Consider the following 17,766-nt stretch of genomic DNA (forward strand, 5'->3'; position numbering starts at 1 on the left):
TCACACTTAAGCATATTTATTGTAAAAAATACATATAAAAACAATTTTTTCAGACATACAAAAGATTTAGGCATAGAAACAGCATCATGGACAAACGAAAGACAAAGCCATTTTGAAATGCGATACATATTTACACTTTAATAAATAAATACTCAATTGTTCTTTAGCAGAATGAAGGCAGATTGTCTGTGTTTGGGGATGTGAATGCAAATCATATTGACCTAAAAAAACATTCCCAACTCATTCATATTTGACCGACAACTGTCAAAACACAGGATCAAGCGGGTAGAGACCCTTAGCACTGAATAATTACAGAACTTGCTATGGTATTTATACTGTAATAATATTTCAAGAACAAAAACAAACACCTCCTTTGGAGTTAGGTAAGCCCCAGGTTAGTATAGTAAATATGGATATTGAGGTATGGCACCACATAAGTTAAAGGGCAAAAGCTAACTTAGAGAGCTTAAAAGATTGTCAAAATACTCTGACAATACCTCCCCTCCACTCCACAATGCACTACACCGACACAAAACATAAATGTAACTGTAAAAATGACTTTTGCCTTTGACTCGCACAGACACGCTTGGCATTTCTCATGTTTTCAGTTGGAACCGTCAGACTGTCCTGTAAAGGAAACGCACTGCAATACTCTCAAAAAGGTAGAAGTAATCTTTGAGAATCCTCGAGCTAAGGCAAAAAAGTAACAAACCTCTACAAGACACGATAGAATAATGAACATGATAACACCCACAATCAGGAAACCCCGTAAACCTCATAACCTTTACCCTGTCTAAAAAAAAAACAATTACCTTTCCATCTTATTTATTCCATTGTTCTTCAAGGGGGTCGATGACAATGTCATATTTACCCATCAGCTGTTCTCAATCACCATCCTCAGGCAAAGCATACACCATATGGCGTTACAGTGCCTGACATACATCTCCGCACCACAGATGGCCTCATTCAAGTAGAGGAGGCCTGGTGTAAAGAGTGCAAAGTGACTGAATTTCTCTAGGCTACTACGTCTGAGACGCAGAGAGGCAATTTCACAAACCTTCCCTCCAAGAGTAGCACACGCTGTCAAAATCTTCTGCATTTGAGTACACTTGAACACAAGCACTTCACTGCAACCAATAACATCCATTAAGCTAACTAGTGGAAGTGTCGCTCTGATCTGTTAACAATATACAGTTCAACTGAGTAAAAGTAATCAGATCAAGTTAAAAGAGCTTGATGTGGTAATGAGAGGGAGTTTTGCCTCAATGATGGATAAAATAACTATTCATGGTAACTATTGTAAATTTCACTCTGCCTTCCTATAGTTACAAAAAGGGTAAAAGATTATCCCCCAAAAATATAAAACATCATGCCTCATATGTAATCCTGTGCAATATTTACGCATGTACAACTCATTTGCTTTCATCTGGGATCTGCCCAACAAACTCCACAATATCAAGTAGTTCATTTCAAGCCAATGCACAAAGCCAAATGCTAAGCCCGGCATAAATTACAGATCGCCACGTTTCCATGGTAAGAAGAACACCATCCCTCTGGGAGATCGAGATGTCCACGCCGAGAGATGATCCTTGTGTAACTTCTCTCCATTTACATGTTTCTTTTACAAAGTTCTATTCAGTTTCACTCTGAGCTTTGAAGTAAAGAGTTAAGAGAGGAAAGGCAAGCAGAGCAAACCCGCCATTCGCGCAGGTGCCGTAGAGCAGAGAAAAGCCAAGTTCTCAAGAGTCACATCAGATAGTTAAAGCCAGGCTCACTCGGGGCCAGCCTGGTTAAGCTGACCACAAGTGTTGATGCTTGTTATTTGTTTTTGTTCCTTTGTGTCTTTCTCTCAATCCTCTCATCAGAAAATATAAGCTCCTGCCAGGGGGTATTGTCTCCTAGAAAGTTGAAACAGAAAAAATATAGTAAGAAAAAAAATCTAAAAACGTTAAATTAAAGCTTAAAGGAATAGTTCACCCAAAAATGTATGTTTAAAACCTAGATGAGATTGTTCCCCGAAAGAATTTAAAGAAATTTAGCATTACATCACTCGCTCACCAACGGATCCACAGCAGTGGATGGGTGCCGTCAGAACGAGAGTTCAGACAGCTGATGAAAACATCACAATCCACATGACTTTGGTTTTTGACTAAAATATGAGTCCTCCATCTATAATATTGCTTTTTTCCAGTGAAAAAGTTGTCTTGTCTGAATCAGGAGAGAAATAAACATTTATGTGGAAAACAAGGGATTTATTCTTGCAAACATGCAGTTTTTTTTTGCTTTACAAGACATTAAAGGAGAAGTCCACTTTCAGAACAACAATTCACAAATAATTTACTCACCCCCTTGTCATCCAAGATGTTCGTGTCTTTCTGTCTTCAATCGTAAAGAAATTATGAGGAAAGCACTTCAAGATTTTTCTTCATATAATGGACTTCAATTGTGCCCCCGATTTTGAACTTCCAAAATGTAGTTTAAATGCAGCTTCAAAGGGCTCTAAACCATCCCAGCCGAGAAAGAAGGGTCTTATCTAGCGAAACGATCGGTCATTTTTTTTCGGAAAATAAAAATATGTATACTTTTTAAGCACAAAAGCTCGTGTAGCACAGTTCTGGCATGCATGTTCACGACACTACATACTATTGAATCAGGTCGAAAGGTCACGCGGAACATAGGCAGACCCAGTGTTTACGAAACAAACTAAGAAAGTCAAATGTAGGAGAAAATAAGATGGAGTTTTTCGCCATACTCTACCATTTTTAACCGGAGTACACAGACGATGAACTTAGACATGATTCGTAGTAGTGATGGGAAGTTTGGATCATTTTACCAACTCGGATCTTTGAGTCTTGTTCAGCAAAATGAACAAATCTTTTTGAGTTATTTCGTTCATTTGAGCAAAATCAGCATCATGTGACAGCCCCATAAGATGAACGAATAACTCGAAAAACCCGAAGACTCGAAACAGGTGAACTAATTCCAGTACAGAACGTAATAGGATGTTGTGCATGCGCGACTGAACAAATTACTCCCAGAGACGACTTGTTCTTCGTGAGTCACATTAAACATTCGTTCAAAATAAACGAATTGTTCAAGAACGACCCGTGGATGCGCACCCGAGAGCCTATGCTATGCAAGCTTTTGTGCTTAAAGTATACAAATTTTTATTTTTCAAAAAAAAATGACCCATCGTTTCGCTAGATAAGACCCTTCTTCCTCGACTGGGATCGTTTAGAGCCCTTTGAAGCTGCATTTAAACTACATTTGGAAAGCTCAAAATCGGGGGGCACAATTGAAGTCCATTATATGGAGAAAAATCCTGAAATGCTTTCCTCAAAAACCATAATTTCTTTGCGACTGAAGACAGAAAGACATGAACATCTTGGATGACAAGGGGGTGAGTAAATTATTTGTGAATTGTTGTTCTGGAAGTGGACTTCTCCTTTAACTGATTGACTTGAGTCGTGTTGATTACTTGTGGATTGTGATGATTTTTTATCAGCTGTTTGAACTCTTATTCTGACGGCACCCATTCACTACAGAGGATTTGTTGGTGAGCAAGTGATGTAATGCTAATTTTCTCCAAATCTGTTTAGATGAAGAAACAATCTCATCTACACTACCAGTCAAAAGTATTTGAACAGTAAGAATTTTTTTTTTTTTTAAATAATTCCCTTCTGCTCACCAAACCTGCATTAATTTGACCCAAAATTCAGCAAAAGCAGTAATATTGTAAAATATTTTTAGTATTTAAAATAACTGTTTTCTATTTAAATATTTTTAAAATGTAATTTATTCCTGTGATTTCAAAGCTGCATTTTAGCATCATTACTCCAGTCACATGATCCTTCAGAAATCATTCTAATATCCTGATTTGCTGCTCAAAAACATTTATTATAATGTAATTAAATTACATTTTAAGAATATATTGAAATAGAAAACATTTATTTTAAATAGGAAAAATGTTTAAAAATGTTACTGTTTTTGCTGTACTTTGGATCAAATAAATGCAGGCTTGGTGAGCAGAAGAGACTTCTAAAGAAACAAAAACAAAAAACAAAACTACAAATATTACTGTGCAAAAACGTTTGACTGGTAGTGGATGGCATTTTGGATGGCTCGAGGGGGAGTACATTTTCAGAAAAATTCCTATTCCTTTAAATCCTTTATTCACTCAAATGTTCAAAAACTTGTATGGCTTCTTCTGTAGAACACAAAAGATGATTTTTTGAAATATTTTAACATCCATACAACTAAAGTCAATGTCGTGTAAAGTCGAAACAGTTGAAACATTGCATATCTTCTTTTCCACAGGTTTGGAACAATAAAAAATGTCAGTGACATGACATTTTAAGAAATTTAACTTATTTCAAAGTATTTTCAACAAAGAAAAGTACTTGAATAACCAAACTCACCTGAGTCAAAGTGTCACTGCACATGAAGACATGAATCAATCAAAAGGATGCTCAGGGCAGCACGGCTTCACTTTGCTCCATGTGTCAATGCAGCTTTTTAAAGAAATATCAGCCATTACAAATTTGAAAGCCTTTGTACAGCAAATCCTGATTTTCTTTTTGGATTTAGGTTGGTTATGGTTACCTCTTATGGTAGACACACAGGCAAGCCAGTCGAGCGATGGTTTCCCCCTGTAGCAGGTCTTCGAGACAAATCGAACACTCTCCACTGTCCTTAGCTAGCACATCAGCTGTTGTACAAGATATGATAGAATTAATAACCAAGATATTAACAGATGAAAGAAAAATGAAAATGAAAACTTACTGTTATAAGGGAGAGGTGGAGAAGTCAGACAACTTAGAAGATGGTCCTCAATTCGCCCTCCAGGGAACGGCTTGGTGCAGAAGGGGCAACGAATAGCTGGAAAGAAGGGAAAACTATAAAACAAGATGTCTAGCACTGTAAAAATGGAGATGGAGAAAGGATTTGATTGTAATATGCAGGTCAGTCACAGTAATAGACGGGCAAGTACGTGTCTATGTGGCCCACTTTTCTGAACCCTCTGGCTGGACTACGACCAACTGACCAATATTGTGTAAAAAACAACACAGAGACCATTAGTAAACTGTGTTTACTGCGTCTTTGCGTTTCAATCCATCATGGATCATCCTGTCAGGAATGCTGGAAATGTCTGTAAACCCCAACGCCTAATTACACCACAAGCTCATTAGTCTCGTGCAGAATCATTAATCTTTTTTTAATCCCCTTCCATGTTTTATTTAGTTTAAAACAAACAAACACAGAACTGAGATTGGGCTTTGTGTAATTTATTATGCACATAAACTTTCAGTAACCCTTTGCAATAAAGTCCCATTAGTTAAAGGATTTAACATTAACAATGTGCTATATGTTTATTACAGTATCTTAGATAGCATGGGTGTATTTGTAGCAATAACCAAAAATACATTGTATGGGGCAAAATTATCAATTTTTGATGCCAAAAATCATTAGGATATTAAGTAAAGACCACATTCCATTAAGATACGTGTATCAAAACTTGTTTTTGATTAGTCACATGCATTGCTATGAACATAATTTGGACAACTTTAAAGGCAATACTTTGATTTTTTGCACACTCAGATTCCAGATTTTTAAGTAGTTGTATCTCAGCCAAATATTGTCCTATCCTAACAAACCATACATCAATGGAAAGCTTATTTATTCAACAATTCAATTGACCCTTATGACTGGTTTTGTGGTCCAGGGTCACATACTAATAAATGTTTAAGTTACATTAACTAATGCTTTAGAATATTATTGCTAGTCCCTGTTAATGAATGCTAACAAATGGAAGCGTTACCAAACTATTGACGTTTGCATGTGGAAAACAAAACGAGATGAATAATAGAGATCTCACTTTCTTTGCTATTTTTTTTTAAATTAGTGTTAATGGTGAATAAAGCCGTCGTTAAGTCTAATGTCTTTTGTTGAACCAACATAGATTTGAAATGACATAGGCGACATAATTTAAATTTTTGGGTGAACTAGCTACTTTGAATACCATGAAAAGGAACATACAGGATTGTTTTGCTTTATACGAAATGTATTCCGCTATTGAACATTTTTTGGCTATCACTCAGAGTAAACAGGGCAGGTTTAAATGACAAAACTGGAGCCGAACAGGGTGTAACGTCTGAGGGAAAGAAACGATGAGTCTTTCAACTTACCACCGTGGCGGTTGTTGACCCTGTAGAGGCCAATCCACGCCTCAGACACTGGCCGGGCGTGAGTCCCTCTCACTCGTGCGGACCTGGCTGTGACGCCGCCGGCGGAAGAATGGCGACCACCGGGCAACCGCTCCGAGAAAGTGCGCTGCGGTGCACGGCCTATTTCCTCCCCGCTCACAGGGCCTCCCGGACTGCCATCCTCCTCGCGTTTGTCCTCGGCCCCGTTCTCGTCCGTCGGCGAGGCCTGGCTGCTCAGCGAAGGGGACATGTGGCTGTCGGCGGGGCTGCCGTCGCTGCTCGCCTGCTGCCCGGTATCCGAGTCGCTGCCCTCTTCCGACCGGCTGCGGTTCGTCTCTGAGTCATGGTCGAAACTCCCGGAGAACTCCACCATGAGGCTAGTGGGCCTGGTGCTTCGGATTCGTCGACAGGACTCTCTCTTGATGCCATCTTTATCGAAAGGTGTCGAAGCAGCCTCCTCGTGTAAACGGCTCGATCTCGTCCCCATGTTCAACGGCGCGCAGTGCTCCCTAATACCGATCGATCGATGACTGATTAGCTAACCCGATTGCTTCCGTCACAAAGCCCTTACGCCATATAACCATATGCCACATTTATCTAGAAGTCATAAGGATAGCACTGAAACGTGTTGTGTTTTAATTTCTCTTTCAGTTATGACAACAGCCTACCGCATTTTCCTGGCAGTTATGTCCTGTGGTCCCCGTTCAACGCACCATACCGGAAGTTGGCCTCTTTCCTTCTTCGTTCAACCGACAGTGTGACGTCACGCCCTAAATTAACTTTTTATCCAATCATAGAGCAGGCACATTAATGTTTGAAAAGTATGTGATTTTGTTTTGTGAGAATTTTGTTAGATGTCATTATTAATTCTAGATTAAATCTATAAACTTGTATTTGTTCTTTATTCGTTTTACATTGGCAATAAAACGTTTCTGTACAGTCATTTCCTTATTCAAAGTGACAAAACTAATTTGCTTACTTTATAAAAGCTTTACTGTATGCTTTACAAAACTGCACAAGTAAAAAGACAATTAAAGCCTATAAAATTGTATGTAAATATACAATAATATAATATATTTTGTAGCATAAAATTGTGTTTTTCCATTGAAGATTATTTTATATACACTACCAATCAAACGTTTTTGAACAGTAAGATTTTTAATGTTTTTTTAAAGCAAAAACATGAAAAAAATTCTAAATATTTTTTAGTATTTAAAATAACTGTTTTCTATTTGCATATATATTTTAAAATGTAATTTATTCCTGTGATTAAAGCTTAGTTTTTACTCCAAACTTTTAATGTTACAAAAGCTTTTTATTTCAGATAAACGCTGATCTTTGGATCTTTCTATTCATAAAATAATCTTGAAAAAAAATGTACTTAACTGTTTTAAATATTGATGATGATGGTGATAATAATATTAATAATGAATGTTTCTTGAACACCAAATCAGCATATTAGAATGATTTCTGAAGGATCATGTGACACTGAAGACTGAAATAATGATGCTGAAAATTTAGCTTTGATCACAATAATAAATTACATTTAATTTTTTTTTTTTTTAAATTGCAAAAATATTTTAAAATTTTGAATCAAATAAGTGCAGGCTTGGTGAGCAGAAAAAAACATTAAATATCTTACTGTTCAAAAACTTTGGACTGGTAGTGTATCACAAAAAAAAAAAAAAAAAAAAAAAAAATCGGAAGAGTTAATATAGCTGCAAAAAGTTATTGTTTGTGATATTTGATCTTTTCACTTATTTGCAGATTAATCTGAAGCTTTTCTGAGTCAGCGATGCAAGTCCAAACAATACAAGGGTCATGTTTGCTTTACTGAATCATTACAGATTCCATCTTGCCCCAGACTGTGCAAAATTTACATTCGCCATAAAAACATCAGCCGTAGGTAGCTATGAAGATGTTGGTAGCTCAGAAGACGCTCTTATTGCTTTGTGTTGGGGTTTCACTGGCACAAGATTCCAATACAGCAGAAAAGTTAAAGAACATTGAGGAAAGGCTGAGAGTCACTGAGGAAACACTGGAAGAGCTGAAGAAGGAAAATCAAGGTAAATATCTCATAATAATAATTCTGTGAGCTCTCATCTACATCATATGTATTTTCACCTTAACAAGACACGTTGATTCTGCATTGTTCAAAATTCTGCGTTGGTCATTCTAAACAGTTTTAAGGACTTTCACAAAAGCCTCAAGTGATAAACTCAAATCTATCCAGGCAGAAAATAAAGGTAAATGAAAATAATTATTATGCGATGTTATATTTAAAACCAAGACAAAAACAAGTCCATTTACCTTTTCACAGCCAAAAAGGTTGCCTTTTCAGTTGGACTTTTGGCATCTGGATCACAATCATTTGGACCCTTTGATACTCGGAAAACACTGCTGTACCAAAAAATCTTCACTAATGTTGGAAATGCATATGACCCTAAACAGTGGTAACCTGTGCCATTCATATTTCTTCATTATGTTAATTGTTCAATGCATATTCAAGCATTAAAAGCATTTCTTTACAGTTCCTGAATTCATGTATCTCACAGGTACTTTCACAGCACCAGTGAATGGAGTCTATTTCTTCAGATTTTATGTTCACGCTCATACTCCTAACCAAATGGCAGTCAGCCTCCATAAAAATGATCAGCTCCAATGCTCTGTGTATTCTCTGAAGCCTGAGAGCAATGCTAATGGCAGCAATGGTGTTGTTCTCTCACTGCAGAAGGGTGATGAAGTATACACACAGCTGTGGGAAAACAGCTGGGTTTTTGATGATGGAAACAGCTACACCAGTTTTAGTGGTTTTCTGCTTTTTCCAGTGTGAGTGTCCTCAGAATACAGAACTGGATGTGACAAAAAGATATTCATACCACTTGTGTTGTAATATTTGTGTGATATTTGCCTCAAAGGAGGAGAACATTGTACATGCTTTGTACATGTGAATTTTAAATGGAAATGAATGTATCAGTATGCAATACATTTTTAATATGCGATAAATCTTTAACAGCCTTGTCTTGATTGCAGTTCATTAAAGGAATAGATTAACCAAAACTATACTTACCCTCAGACCATCAAAGATGTAGATAAGTTTGTTTCTTCATTGGAAAAGATTCAGAGAAATGTAGCATTGCATCACTTGCTCACCAATGGATCCACTGCAGTGATTGGGTGCCGTCAGAATGAGAGTCCAAAATAATCCACACAACTCAATGACACAAAAATGTATCATTTATTTTTAATTTCAAACCATTGCTGAACTGTACTTGAATTTTTCTGAAAGTGAACTAGTAGAATATTATTTGGAAGGGTGACTCCAATCGTTTTTGTAAGATTTTTTTATTTCTTCCTTATTCAAACATCAGAACAGTAACAATACATATTCTGTTTCACAGTTCACACACCACATGCCATTCTGAATTACAGTTAATGTCATTCCACACACCACTTTTGTACATAACTATACAGTCCTCTAGTCCATTATGATCGTTTGGCTCTTTGTCTTTCCATTTGGTAAAAGTTAAAGGTTGGTCCTTCATATCCACAAAATGGCCTTCTTTCTTTTTGTCTGTTGCACCAATATATATAGAAGTAGACTTAAGGGCAACTTGCATTGAAATTAGCACTTTATTCTCAACTTCACTTCTTGGCAGGACAATTTTAGCCCCAGCGTCAGAGCAGTATTTCTGTGCCTCGTCAAAATTTCCCACCAGCCCATCAGACACGTAATATTTCTGTCCCACTTTCTTGAACACGCGAAATCCTAGGACTAAACATTTGAAAAAACATTATCTTACATAAACACATTCTTCCATGAATAAACAAAATATGTATAGTGTAATCATTTTTATGTAGGAGATTTTTACCTTTCTCAACTGAAGTGAGTCTGTCTGTTAGGTATTTGACATCTGATTGAAGTTGTGGTGGTAATGTGTTTGGAACAGCAGTGCCTGTAAAAGCATAGCATAGTGAATATCAGAAGCATATATCTAGAAGTATATTTTGTCTATGTAAACAAAATTAATAATTGATCATTATTTAACTGATTGCTTGGCTGATAAGACGCCCGGCTTGAATAAAAGATTTTAAATATAAATGTTTTTCATTTTAATAAAATAAAATATTACTAATAAAATAATTATAAATATTTTAAAATATAATCTATTCACTGTGCTTTAATGTTACCAGGTGTTCCTGGATTTCCTTTGTCTCCTTTAGGACCAGCAATGCCAGGTGGTCCTATTTTTCCTGGGGGTCCCTGTGCACCAACTCCTGCAGAGTAAAAGAGTGATGAATAAATCTCATTTCTCTGATCTGCAGTCGCCTTACCTTTCAGCATTATGTTCTACCACTACATCACACGTAAAGGAGTAGTTCACTTTCAGAAGAAAAATTTACAGATAATGTACCCCCCCCCCTTGTCATCCAAGATGTTCATGTCTTTCTTTCTTCAGTCATAGAAATTATGTTTTTGCTGAGGAAACCTTTTCAGGATTCATATAATGGACTTCCATGGTGCCCCTGAGTTTGAATTTCCAAAATGCAGTTTAAATGCAGCATCAGGTGGTTCTAAACGATCCCAGCCGAGGAACAAGGTTCTTATCTTGCGAAACGATTGGTTATTTTATTTTTTTTATTTATTTTTAAACCCTTACCCATCGGCTGGGATCTTTGAGCCATTTGAAGCTGTATTTAAACTACAGTTTGAATTTCCAAAATGTCCATTGTAGTTTAAATGCAGCCTTTCTGAAGAAAGGGGCTGTAAATTTTTTGTTCTGGAAGTGAACTACTCTTTTAATGACTTAAATGTAACACACTAAAACAACAAAAAGCATAAACCTGGATCTCCTTTTTCCCCTTTTGGCCCAGGAAACCCGTCTCTTCCATCTCTGCCAGGGCTGCCGTTGTGTCCAGGTGTGCCCGGCAACCCAGACAAAGCTGGACAACTACTTTCAGCTGCAGCTAGTAGCAGCACAAACTCCATTAGGAGCAGCGCAACACAGAACTGATGCTTTAACAGCGCCATCTGCTGTTCACTGTGGAAACAAGCAGGATTTCTGTTGCTGCCACAAGTGTTGTATTCACCCGACAGAGACACGAGGGAAAAAAATAAAATGTAACAATAATCATAATATATAAATATACAGTAGTCAACATTTGAAGTGGATCAAAAAAGTTCATCAAAATTCTCCCAAATTCTTTTGTTTTCGTTTTAGGACAACTTTGATGAAAGGATTTGAAAATAATTATATATATATACATATATATATACCGTTTATAAAATTATTTTCACGAACGACTCATTTCAAACAAATTCCCAATGTCAAGCAAAAAGATAGCCTAACTTAAGAGCAACAAATGCAAGTTTCCTCTCACAAATTTACAACTATCTTTTAAATGTTAAAAGGCATTCTGCCAAACAGTGGTCTCATTTCAAAGTTATAAAATACTAAAACTGGATAACAAAACAAACTACTGACATGTACTTTACTCTTTTGTTTTTAAAAATCCTTACCAGAACAATGTAAATCTTACCGACAGATCAGGCCTGGCGATCAGCACTAAAAGAAAACACAACTGTAAAAAAACCCTTCAACAGTGACGTAATCGACCAGATCAAAGTTCAATGACAAAACAAAAAGAAATTTTTAATCAGACATGGAGATTTTGAACAAGTCTTTAATGCAAATTAACAAGAACAAGATTTCATGGAGAAATTCTTTTCTGATATAGCTCCCCCGCTGTAACCTAAGGAAAAAGGAAGAAAATGTGAACTATTGTTTAGCTATTTCTATGTTTTTTGTTTTATTTTATGTTTATTTATTTATTTATTTTTATTATTATTTTATCTATTTGTTTCTCTCCCTTTAGAGCTGTAGCACAAAAAGACAGTCAGTTTAATGAACTGTCTGTAGTTTTCCATTACTGTAACAGTGCAATTAAGTAACTGAGAAATCACATGACTCTTTTGAAGAAATAGCCAATAATACATTGATGGGTCAAAATTATTGATTTTTTCCTTTATGCCAAAAATCATTAGGTCATTAGGTAAAGATCATGTTCCATGAAGATATTGTGTGGATTTCCTATCATAAATATATCAAAACCTATTTGATTTTTGATTAGTAATATGCATTGATAAGAACATTTATTCTTTATTGTCATACTCAGATGTATGAGAAATTCTAAAAAAAAATTACCCTTATGACTGGTTTTGTGGTCCATGGTCACATATTATCACTTATTATTTTGATTTGTGCAAAATTTTTGAATCATATTTAAAGATAATATAAACCGTATTGCATTTTTTTCCCAAAGGTGTTTTATTTGCATTGTCATTTACATTTTGTTTTGTGTTGGTTTATAGGGTCAAAGGAAATGTCTGTAAACTTAACAGAAAGGCAGAAAATTTTCAGTACCTTTTCCAGTATTCTATTTTTTTTTCTTATGTAGAAATAATCACTTTGTTGAATCTAAATACATCTATGTCCAAACACATATTTGATATATACTTAATAAGTTTTATACAAAAACAAGAAGATCCAGTCTTTATATAAATGTTAATGATTTATTTTCTTAGGATAATTAGGAATGAACTCATAGCTTTGTTTATACAGAAGTCAAAGGCCAAAGTTATGACAAACTAGAATGTTTTCTTCTGCTCATACTTACAATTTAAGTTTGAAAGTAAACAATTACTTCAAATGCACTCAGAGTTTTATCCAATTTGTAGTTCACACACCACATACCACTCTGAGTCACACTTAAGGTCATTCCATTCACCATTCACCATCTTAGGTTAATTTTTCATCCATTTGGTAAAGCTTAGAGGTTGCTTGTGCATCAACAAATTTCCCCTCTATCTGTTTGTCTGTTGTTCCAATCATTATATAAGAAGATCCAAGGACAGCATGCAATGACATTAACAAGTTATTTTCCTCTTGATTTGTCGGCAGGACAATTCCTCCCCCTGCATTTTTGCAGAACTTCAATCCATTATTGTAATCTGCTTTCAGCGAATCAGACACATAGTATTTTCCTCCAATATTCCTATATGCGAAATCTGGAATCTGGAATATAAAGGTTAAATATTGTTTAATAAATATGTTAACAGGAAGGTATTAAACTTAAATATTTTTTCAAAACAATAAATGTATTACTTGTTTGTAAGTAACATAAATTTCTCTATTACACTGAGTCTGTCTGTTAGATGTTTGATGTCTGCTTGAAGTTTTGTAATTAAATTAATGTCAGCAGCAGTACCTGGGGAGGAAAACATGAAACAGTGAAATTTCATTCTTATGAAAAATATGCAGTGTGCAATTACGCAATTATGCAATATGGAAAAGACACAAAAAGACTTTCCATGCATCCTGGGTGTCCTCATCAAACACACAAAATACTACAATTAATTTAGAGAATAACAGAATTTCTGTGCCTTTATACATTAAACATATCTGTTTTAATGAAAATGTATTCTACGTCTATAAAATATTCTTGCCAAATCTTGCTTTAAGGCTTGATTAATAATCATAGGCATCCACAGCTGACATCCTGAAAAAAGGGAGGTAACCAATGGCATTTGAGATTACAATTAAAACAGCAAGTCCCGCCCCACGACTGAAAAAAATAAAGGTGTATAGAACAACTAGAAACTACTTGGAAGCCAGTAACAATTAGTAACAATGGAGACTGGAAAAGTGCATAAAATTATGCTAGCAAGAATGCATGCTTTTATCAAGGCCAAACGAGGCTATACAAAATAAAATTCAAATATTTATTTATTTCTATTTTTATTTATTTCTATATCTATATTTCTCGGTTCTGTACAATGGTTTTGTCGTTATCAACAGTGTTGGGAAGGTTACTTTGGAAATGTAATAGGTTACAGATTACAAGTTATTTGATTTAAAATGTAATAAGTAGTGTAAATTTTTAATTACTTTATTAAAGTAATGTAACTCATTACTTTTAATTACCTTTTGATTACTTTTCTAAATTTCTAATATTTTCATCTGTTAATCATTTTGAAACATTTAAACCAGGCAGAGTTAACCTTACAATAGCACTCAACACTGATCACTGTCAGACTTTCAAAATCCTTCATCACTTGAATTGAAGATTATAATAAGTAAGGGATAACATAAATCTTTATTTTGCGATAACAACTGGCTGGATGCACATTATCCAAGTTATTACACAGCTGCTTGATAGATTATTTAGATGTTTCATGTCAAAATAATTAGACACGAAACACTGATCTAAGTTGAAATATTTGAACGCAAAGCTTCCATGGAAAAATCTGTTGTTAGCAAATGGCAACTTCAAACTAGACATTTTAGGGACACAGTGCAATCATACCAGTTTTCGTGACGGGAATCAAACTCGGGTCGCCATGAGTGCAGTTGCGCTATGTTGGCACGCTAACCACGAGGTTATTGGCCTGAGGTTCAATGCAGATTTGAAATCATAACAAGAAATAGCTTAACAGCTATGATACTGGGTTTGAAATCAAATGTTTGCATAGTTATGACAGAAAACACTAGCATCTAACAATGCCTTGGAAAAAAAACAATTAATCTTAAAAAATAAAGTATATGTATAAACCCAAATAAGAAATAAAACAGTTATATGTTTGTGTAAGTATGTGTCCTATTCTGTGTCCTAAACTCCTGAAACATTGGTGTCTCATTTTAGAGCAGTCAATGCAATTTATGAAAGAAGTCAATTAAATCTGTAAGTGGGGGTGGGTGTGTGAAAAAATTCAGATGTAATCCCCTTTGTAATCACTGACATTTTTCAACAGTAACTGTAATTTAATTACACATTTTTTTCTCAGTAACTGTAACTAATTACAATTACATTTATGTTGTAATTAAATTACATAATTCCGTTACATGTAACTAGTTACTCCCCAACACTGGTTATCAATTCAATCTTTTGACGCTGAATTGCCACTAATTCTACAGTGAAAGTAAAATGCGCATTTGCACATTTGGAATGCGCCGGCATTTACAAGCTATTTAAAAGCGACAATGACGATACAATTTTTGTAAAAAAAAAAAGTTGGCAGGTAACAGGTGGTATAATAAAATTGTTAAGAACTGTATATAGTTTTGTGAGGATTTGACCAATAGGGTCTGGCTGCAGACATCTGCACCTGCACTCTCAGATAACCGCACTTCCGGAAGTGGCGTCACCTGCAGTCGATTTTATTTTTACTTTTTTTTTATTTATTTATTTATTTTTTTATTGAATCTCTCAACATTTTTCAACAGTAGCCAAGTGGTGAAAACAAGAAAAAAGAAACTAAATGACAACGTCACTCGCAATCGTCACCTGCACTCTCAGCTACCTGCACGTCACTTGCAATCCACACAAACGGTGCGTGTTGCCAATCGAGACAAGATGCTGTGGTCGTTAAATGATTAAAACTAATTTAATAGCATAATATACGGGGTCCTGCAATTCATCTGTAGGAGAAACTAAAAACGTGAAAGCGCAAGGCTGAGGCTCTGTAGCAGAATCGGATTCACACATCTATGAGTGAGGTAGTTTCATTTCAGTTGCAGAGACTGGAATTGCGCGACACCGCACATGCACCATGTTCCTAGATTCTGTTTGAGTTATATATGGGCGTCGAAACGAAAGCGCGCCCGTTCAGATAATATGTGTACATCCGGGGATAGACGGCACATCCACTGATTCACGCAGGAGTAAACAAAAAACGTTTAACGAATCATTTACGGTAGGCTACGTTCTGGCGAAAGGGAACAGGCCATAGACATTTGAGAATACATTGCTTGCTTTTGAGAATATATTGCTTGTCTTACCCGAGAAAATGTATTTGACGCGGGCCCCTGGGCACCTGCCCAATTGCCCATATGGTTACAGAGAACATGTCATTTAAATAGTTTTTTAATGAAAATAACAAATCGTTTCGCTAGATAAGACCCTTCTTCCTCGGCTAGGATCGTTTACAACTCCATTTGGGATCGTTTGAAGCTGCATTTCACCATATCGGTCTATTATATGGAGAAAAATCCTGAAATGTTTCCTCAAAAAACACTATTTCTTTACGACTGAGGAAAGAAAGACATGAACATCTTGGATGACAAGGGGGTGAGTACGTTATCTGTCAATTGTTGTTCTGGAAGTGGACTTCTTTTTTTAAGTTATGGTTAAAAGAATACTTTACAGTCTAGAGCTTTATTAATTTGACATTAACTACATTATTTATTGATTGTTTCACTGATTTTTTTTTTTTTTTGTTTATTTTTGAATTCTGTTTTCAGACACCTGGCTTAAATAAATGGTTTTTAAATATAAATGTCAACCTGTGTTGTTTCTTAACAAACCTCTGTGTTAAGGACAACACATTTTGTGTTACTTTTAAGTCAACCATGTATTTATTATTCCTGCTAATTAATTGTCTATACACTATGCGTTATAGTTACACAATTTGTGTCTATTAATTAAAATATTTAACACAAAAAAATGTGGTAAAACTTAAAGAATGATAATTAAATCTAATTTCTATGATCTGTAGTCGCCTTACCTTTCAGCATAATATTCTACCGCTACATTAATATTACTTAATAACTTACCTTAAACTTATCACACCAACAACTGAAATCATAAACCTGGATCTCCTTTTTCTCCTTTCGGTCCAGGAAAGCCGTCTCTTCCATCTCTGCCAGCGCTGCCGTTGTGTCCAGGTGTGCCCGGCACCCCAGCATAAACTGGCAGCACAAACTCCATTAGGAGCAGCGCAACACAGATCTGATACTTTAATCTGCTGTTTACTGCAGATATTGCAAGATTTCTGTTGCTTGAGTGCTAAATCCGTTTCAGTTCTGTGTATGGATCTAGTTTTACGTTCTCTTGATTTATATGTGATTGTGATTAAAGAAGTTTTTGTTTCCTGATAGGTGCCCAGTGTTTGTCTAGTGCAAATTCATGGTGTTTGAACAGTTAAAAACGAACACCAGGACATCAAACGCTTGATCTCCTGAGAGAAACTTTTATCCACTAACCCATTTAATACCACCTGCAGAGACTTTTGGTTCATTATACACTAGGGAAATAAGGAGAGGAATAACAACGAATGGTAAAACGGTTTGCACTACAAACCAGTATGTTCATAATTAAGATGATACATTAAAATAACACGGTAAAACATACCAATTTGCAATATCAAGCAGCAAAACTAGCTGTTTTGTACAGCTAAAAAAAGCTGGATACGGATGACCCAGTTTGAAAAAAACAGCATATGCTGGTTAGGTAGGTTTTGATGCTTGGATGCTGGCTTTAGCTGGTTTATGCTGGTCATGTGCTGGTCCAGGGCCATCTTAAACCAGCTTAAGGACCAGCAAAGAGCCAGCATAAACCAGCAAAGGACCAGCATAAACCAGCTAAGGACCAGCTAAAACCAGCAACCAAGCATCAAAACTGACCTAACCAGCATATGCTGTTATTTTCAACAGGGGAGACCAGAAGCCTGTCCTATAAAATTCTGTGCCCATTCTTACAGAAAAAAAGGTGGATAATAGGCCTG

General features: G+C 35.8%; 3 protein-coding genes and 1 long non-coding RNA gene across 10 annotated transcripts; 2 read left to right on the forward strand and 2 right to left on the reverse strand.

Moving 5' to 3' along the window:
* On the reverse strand, nt 1-6,945 carry zgc:66427 (uncharacterized protein LOC406256 homolog). Its single transcript, XM_051093960.1, has 5 exons — nt 6,186-6,945; nt 4,783-4,878; nt 4,603-4,708; nt 4,419-4,511; nt 1-1,898 (listed from the first exon to the last, which is right to left on the reverse strand). The coding sequence occupies exons 1-4, from the start codon at nt 6,688-6,690 to the stop codon at nt 4,454-4,456; spliced, it is 765 nt and encodes a 254-aa protein (XP_050949917.1). The 5' UTR covers nt 6,691-6,945; the 3' UTR covers nt 1-1,898; nt 4,419-4,453.
* Nucleotides 6,946-8,052: 1,107 nt separating this feature from the next.
* On the forward strand, nt 8,053-9,224 carry cbln13 (cerebellin 13). Its single transcript, XM_051094065.1, has 4 exons — nt 8,053-8,269; nt 8,387-8,449; nt 8,524-8,650; nt 8,754-9,224. Exons 1-4 carry the CDS (start codon nt 8,116-8,118, stop codon nt 9,034-9,036), a joined length of 627 nt encoding a protein of 208 aa, XP_050950022.1. The 5' UTR covers nt 8,053-8,115; the 3' UTR covers nt 9,037-9,224.
* A 305-nt stretch (nt 9,225-9,529) lies between these two features.
* On the reverse strand, nt 9,530-16,970 carry hbl4 (hexose-binding lectin 4). Of its 7 annotated transcripts, none has more exons than XM_051094026.1 (5): nt 11,745-11,846; nt 11,049-11,266; nt 10,395-10,481; nt 10,076-10,159; nt 9,530-9,978 (listed from the first exon to the last, which is right to left on the reverse strand). In XM_051094026.1, the coding sequence occupies exons 2-5, from the start codon at nt 11,233-11,235 to the stop codon at nt 9,599-9,601; spliced, it is 738 nt and encodes a 245-aa protein (XP_050949983.1). In that variant the 5' UTR covers nt 11,236-11,266; nt 11,745-11,846; the 3' UTR covers nt 9,530-9,598. The 7 variants fall into 7 exon arrangements, with proteins under 7 accessions (XP_050949983.1, XP_050949973.1, XP_050950015.1 ...); XM_051094016.1 differs by having other exon boundaries at nt 11,725-11,842; XM_051094058.1 differs by having other exon boundaries at nt 11,049-11,245; nt 11,745-11,841.
* LOC127153114 (uncharacterized) lies at nt 15,608-17,137 on the forward strand. Its single transcript, XR_007825193.1, has 2 exons — nt 15,608-16,331; nt 16,883-17,137. It is a non-coding gene; the product is annotated as an uncharacterized LOC127153114 (long non-coding RNA).
* The last annotated feature ends 629 nt before the right edge of the window (nt 17,138-17,766 follow it).

The sequence above is a fragment of the Labeo rohita genome, chromosome 2, assembly GCF_022985175.1.
Source record: "Labeo rohita strain BAU-BD-2019 chromosome 2, IGBB_LRoh.1.0, whole genome shotgun sequence".
Classification (NCBI taxonomy): Eukaryota; Metazoa; Chordata; class Actinopteri; order Cypriniformes; family Cyprinidae; genus Labeo; species Labeo rohita.

Coding starts and splice junctions, on each gene's coding strand:
- zgc:66427 (XM_051093960.1), bottom strand. CDS start 6,690: ATGGGGACGAGATCGAGCCGTTTACACGAGGAGGCTGCTTCGACACCT. Junction 4,879..6,185: donor GGTCAACAACCGCCACGGTG/GTAAGTTGAAAG, acceptor CCTTCTTTCCAG/CTATTCGTTGCCCCTTCTGC. Junction 4,709..4,782: donor TCCACCTCTCCCTTATAACA/GTAAGTTTTCAT, acceptor CTTGTACAACAG/CTGATGTGCTAGCTAAGGAC.
- cbln13 (XM_051094065.1), top strand. CDS start 8,116: ATGAAGATGTTGGTAGCTCAGAAGACGCTCTTATTGCTTTGTGTTGGG. Junction 8,270..8,386: donor GCTGAAGAAGGAAAATCAAG/GTAAATATCTCA, acceptor CATTCTAAACAG/TTTTAAGGACTTTCACAAAA. Junction 8,651..8,753: donor GGAAATGCATATGACCCTAA/ACAGTGGTAACC, acceptor ATTCATGTATCT/CACAGGTACTTTCACAGCAC.
- hbl4 (XM_051094026.1), bottom strand. CDS start 11,235: ATGGCGCTGTTAAAGCATCAGTTCTGTGTTGCGCTGCTCCTAATGGAG. Junction 10,482..11,048: donor AGGGGAAAAAGGAGATCCAG/GTTTATGCTTTT, acceptor TTTACTCTGCAG/GAGTTGGTGCACAGGGACCC. Junction 9,979..10,075: donor ACTCACTTCAGTTGAGAAAG/GTAAAAATCTCC, acceptor TCAAATGTTTAG/TCCTAGGATTTCGCGTGTTC.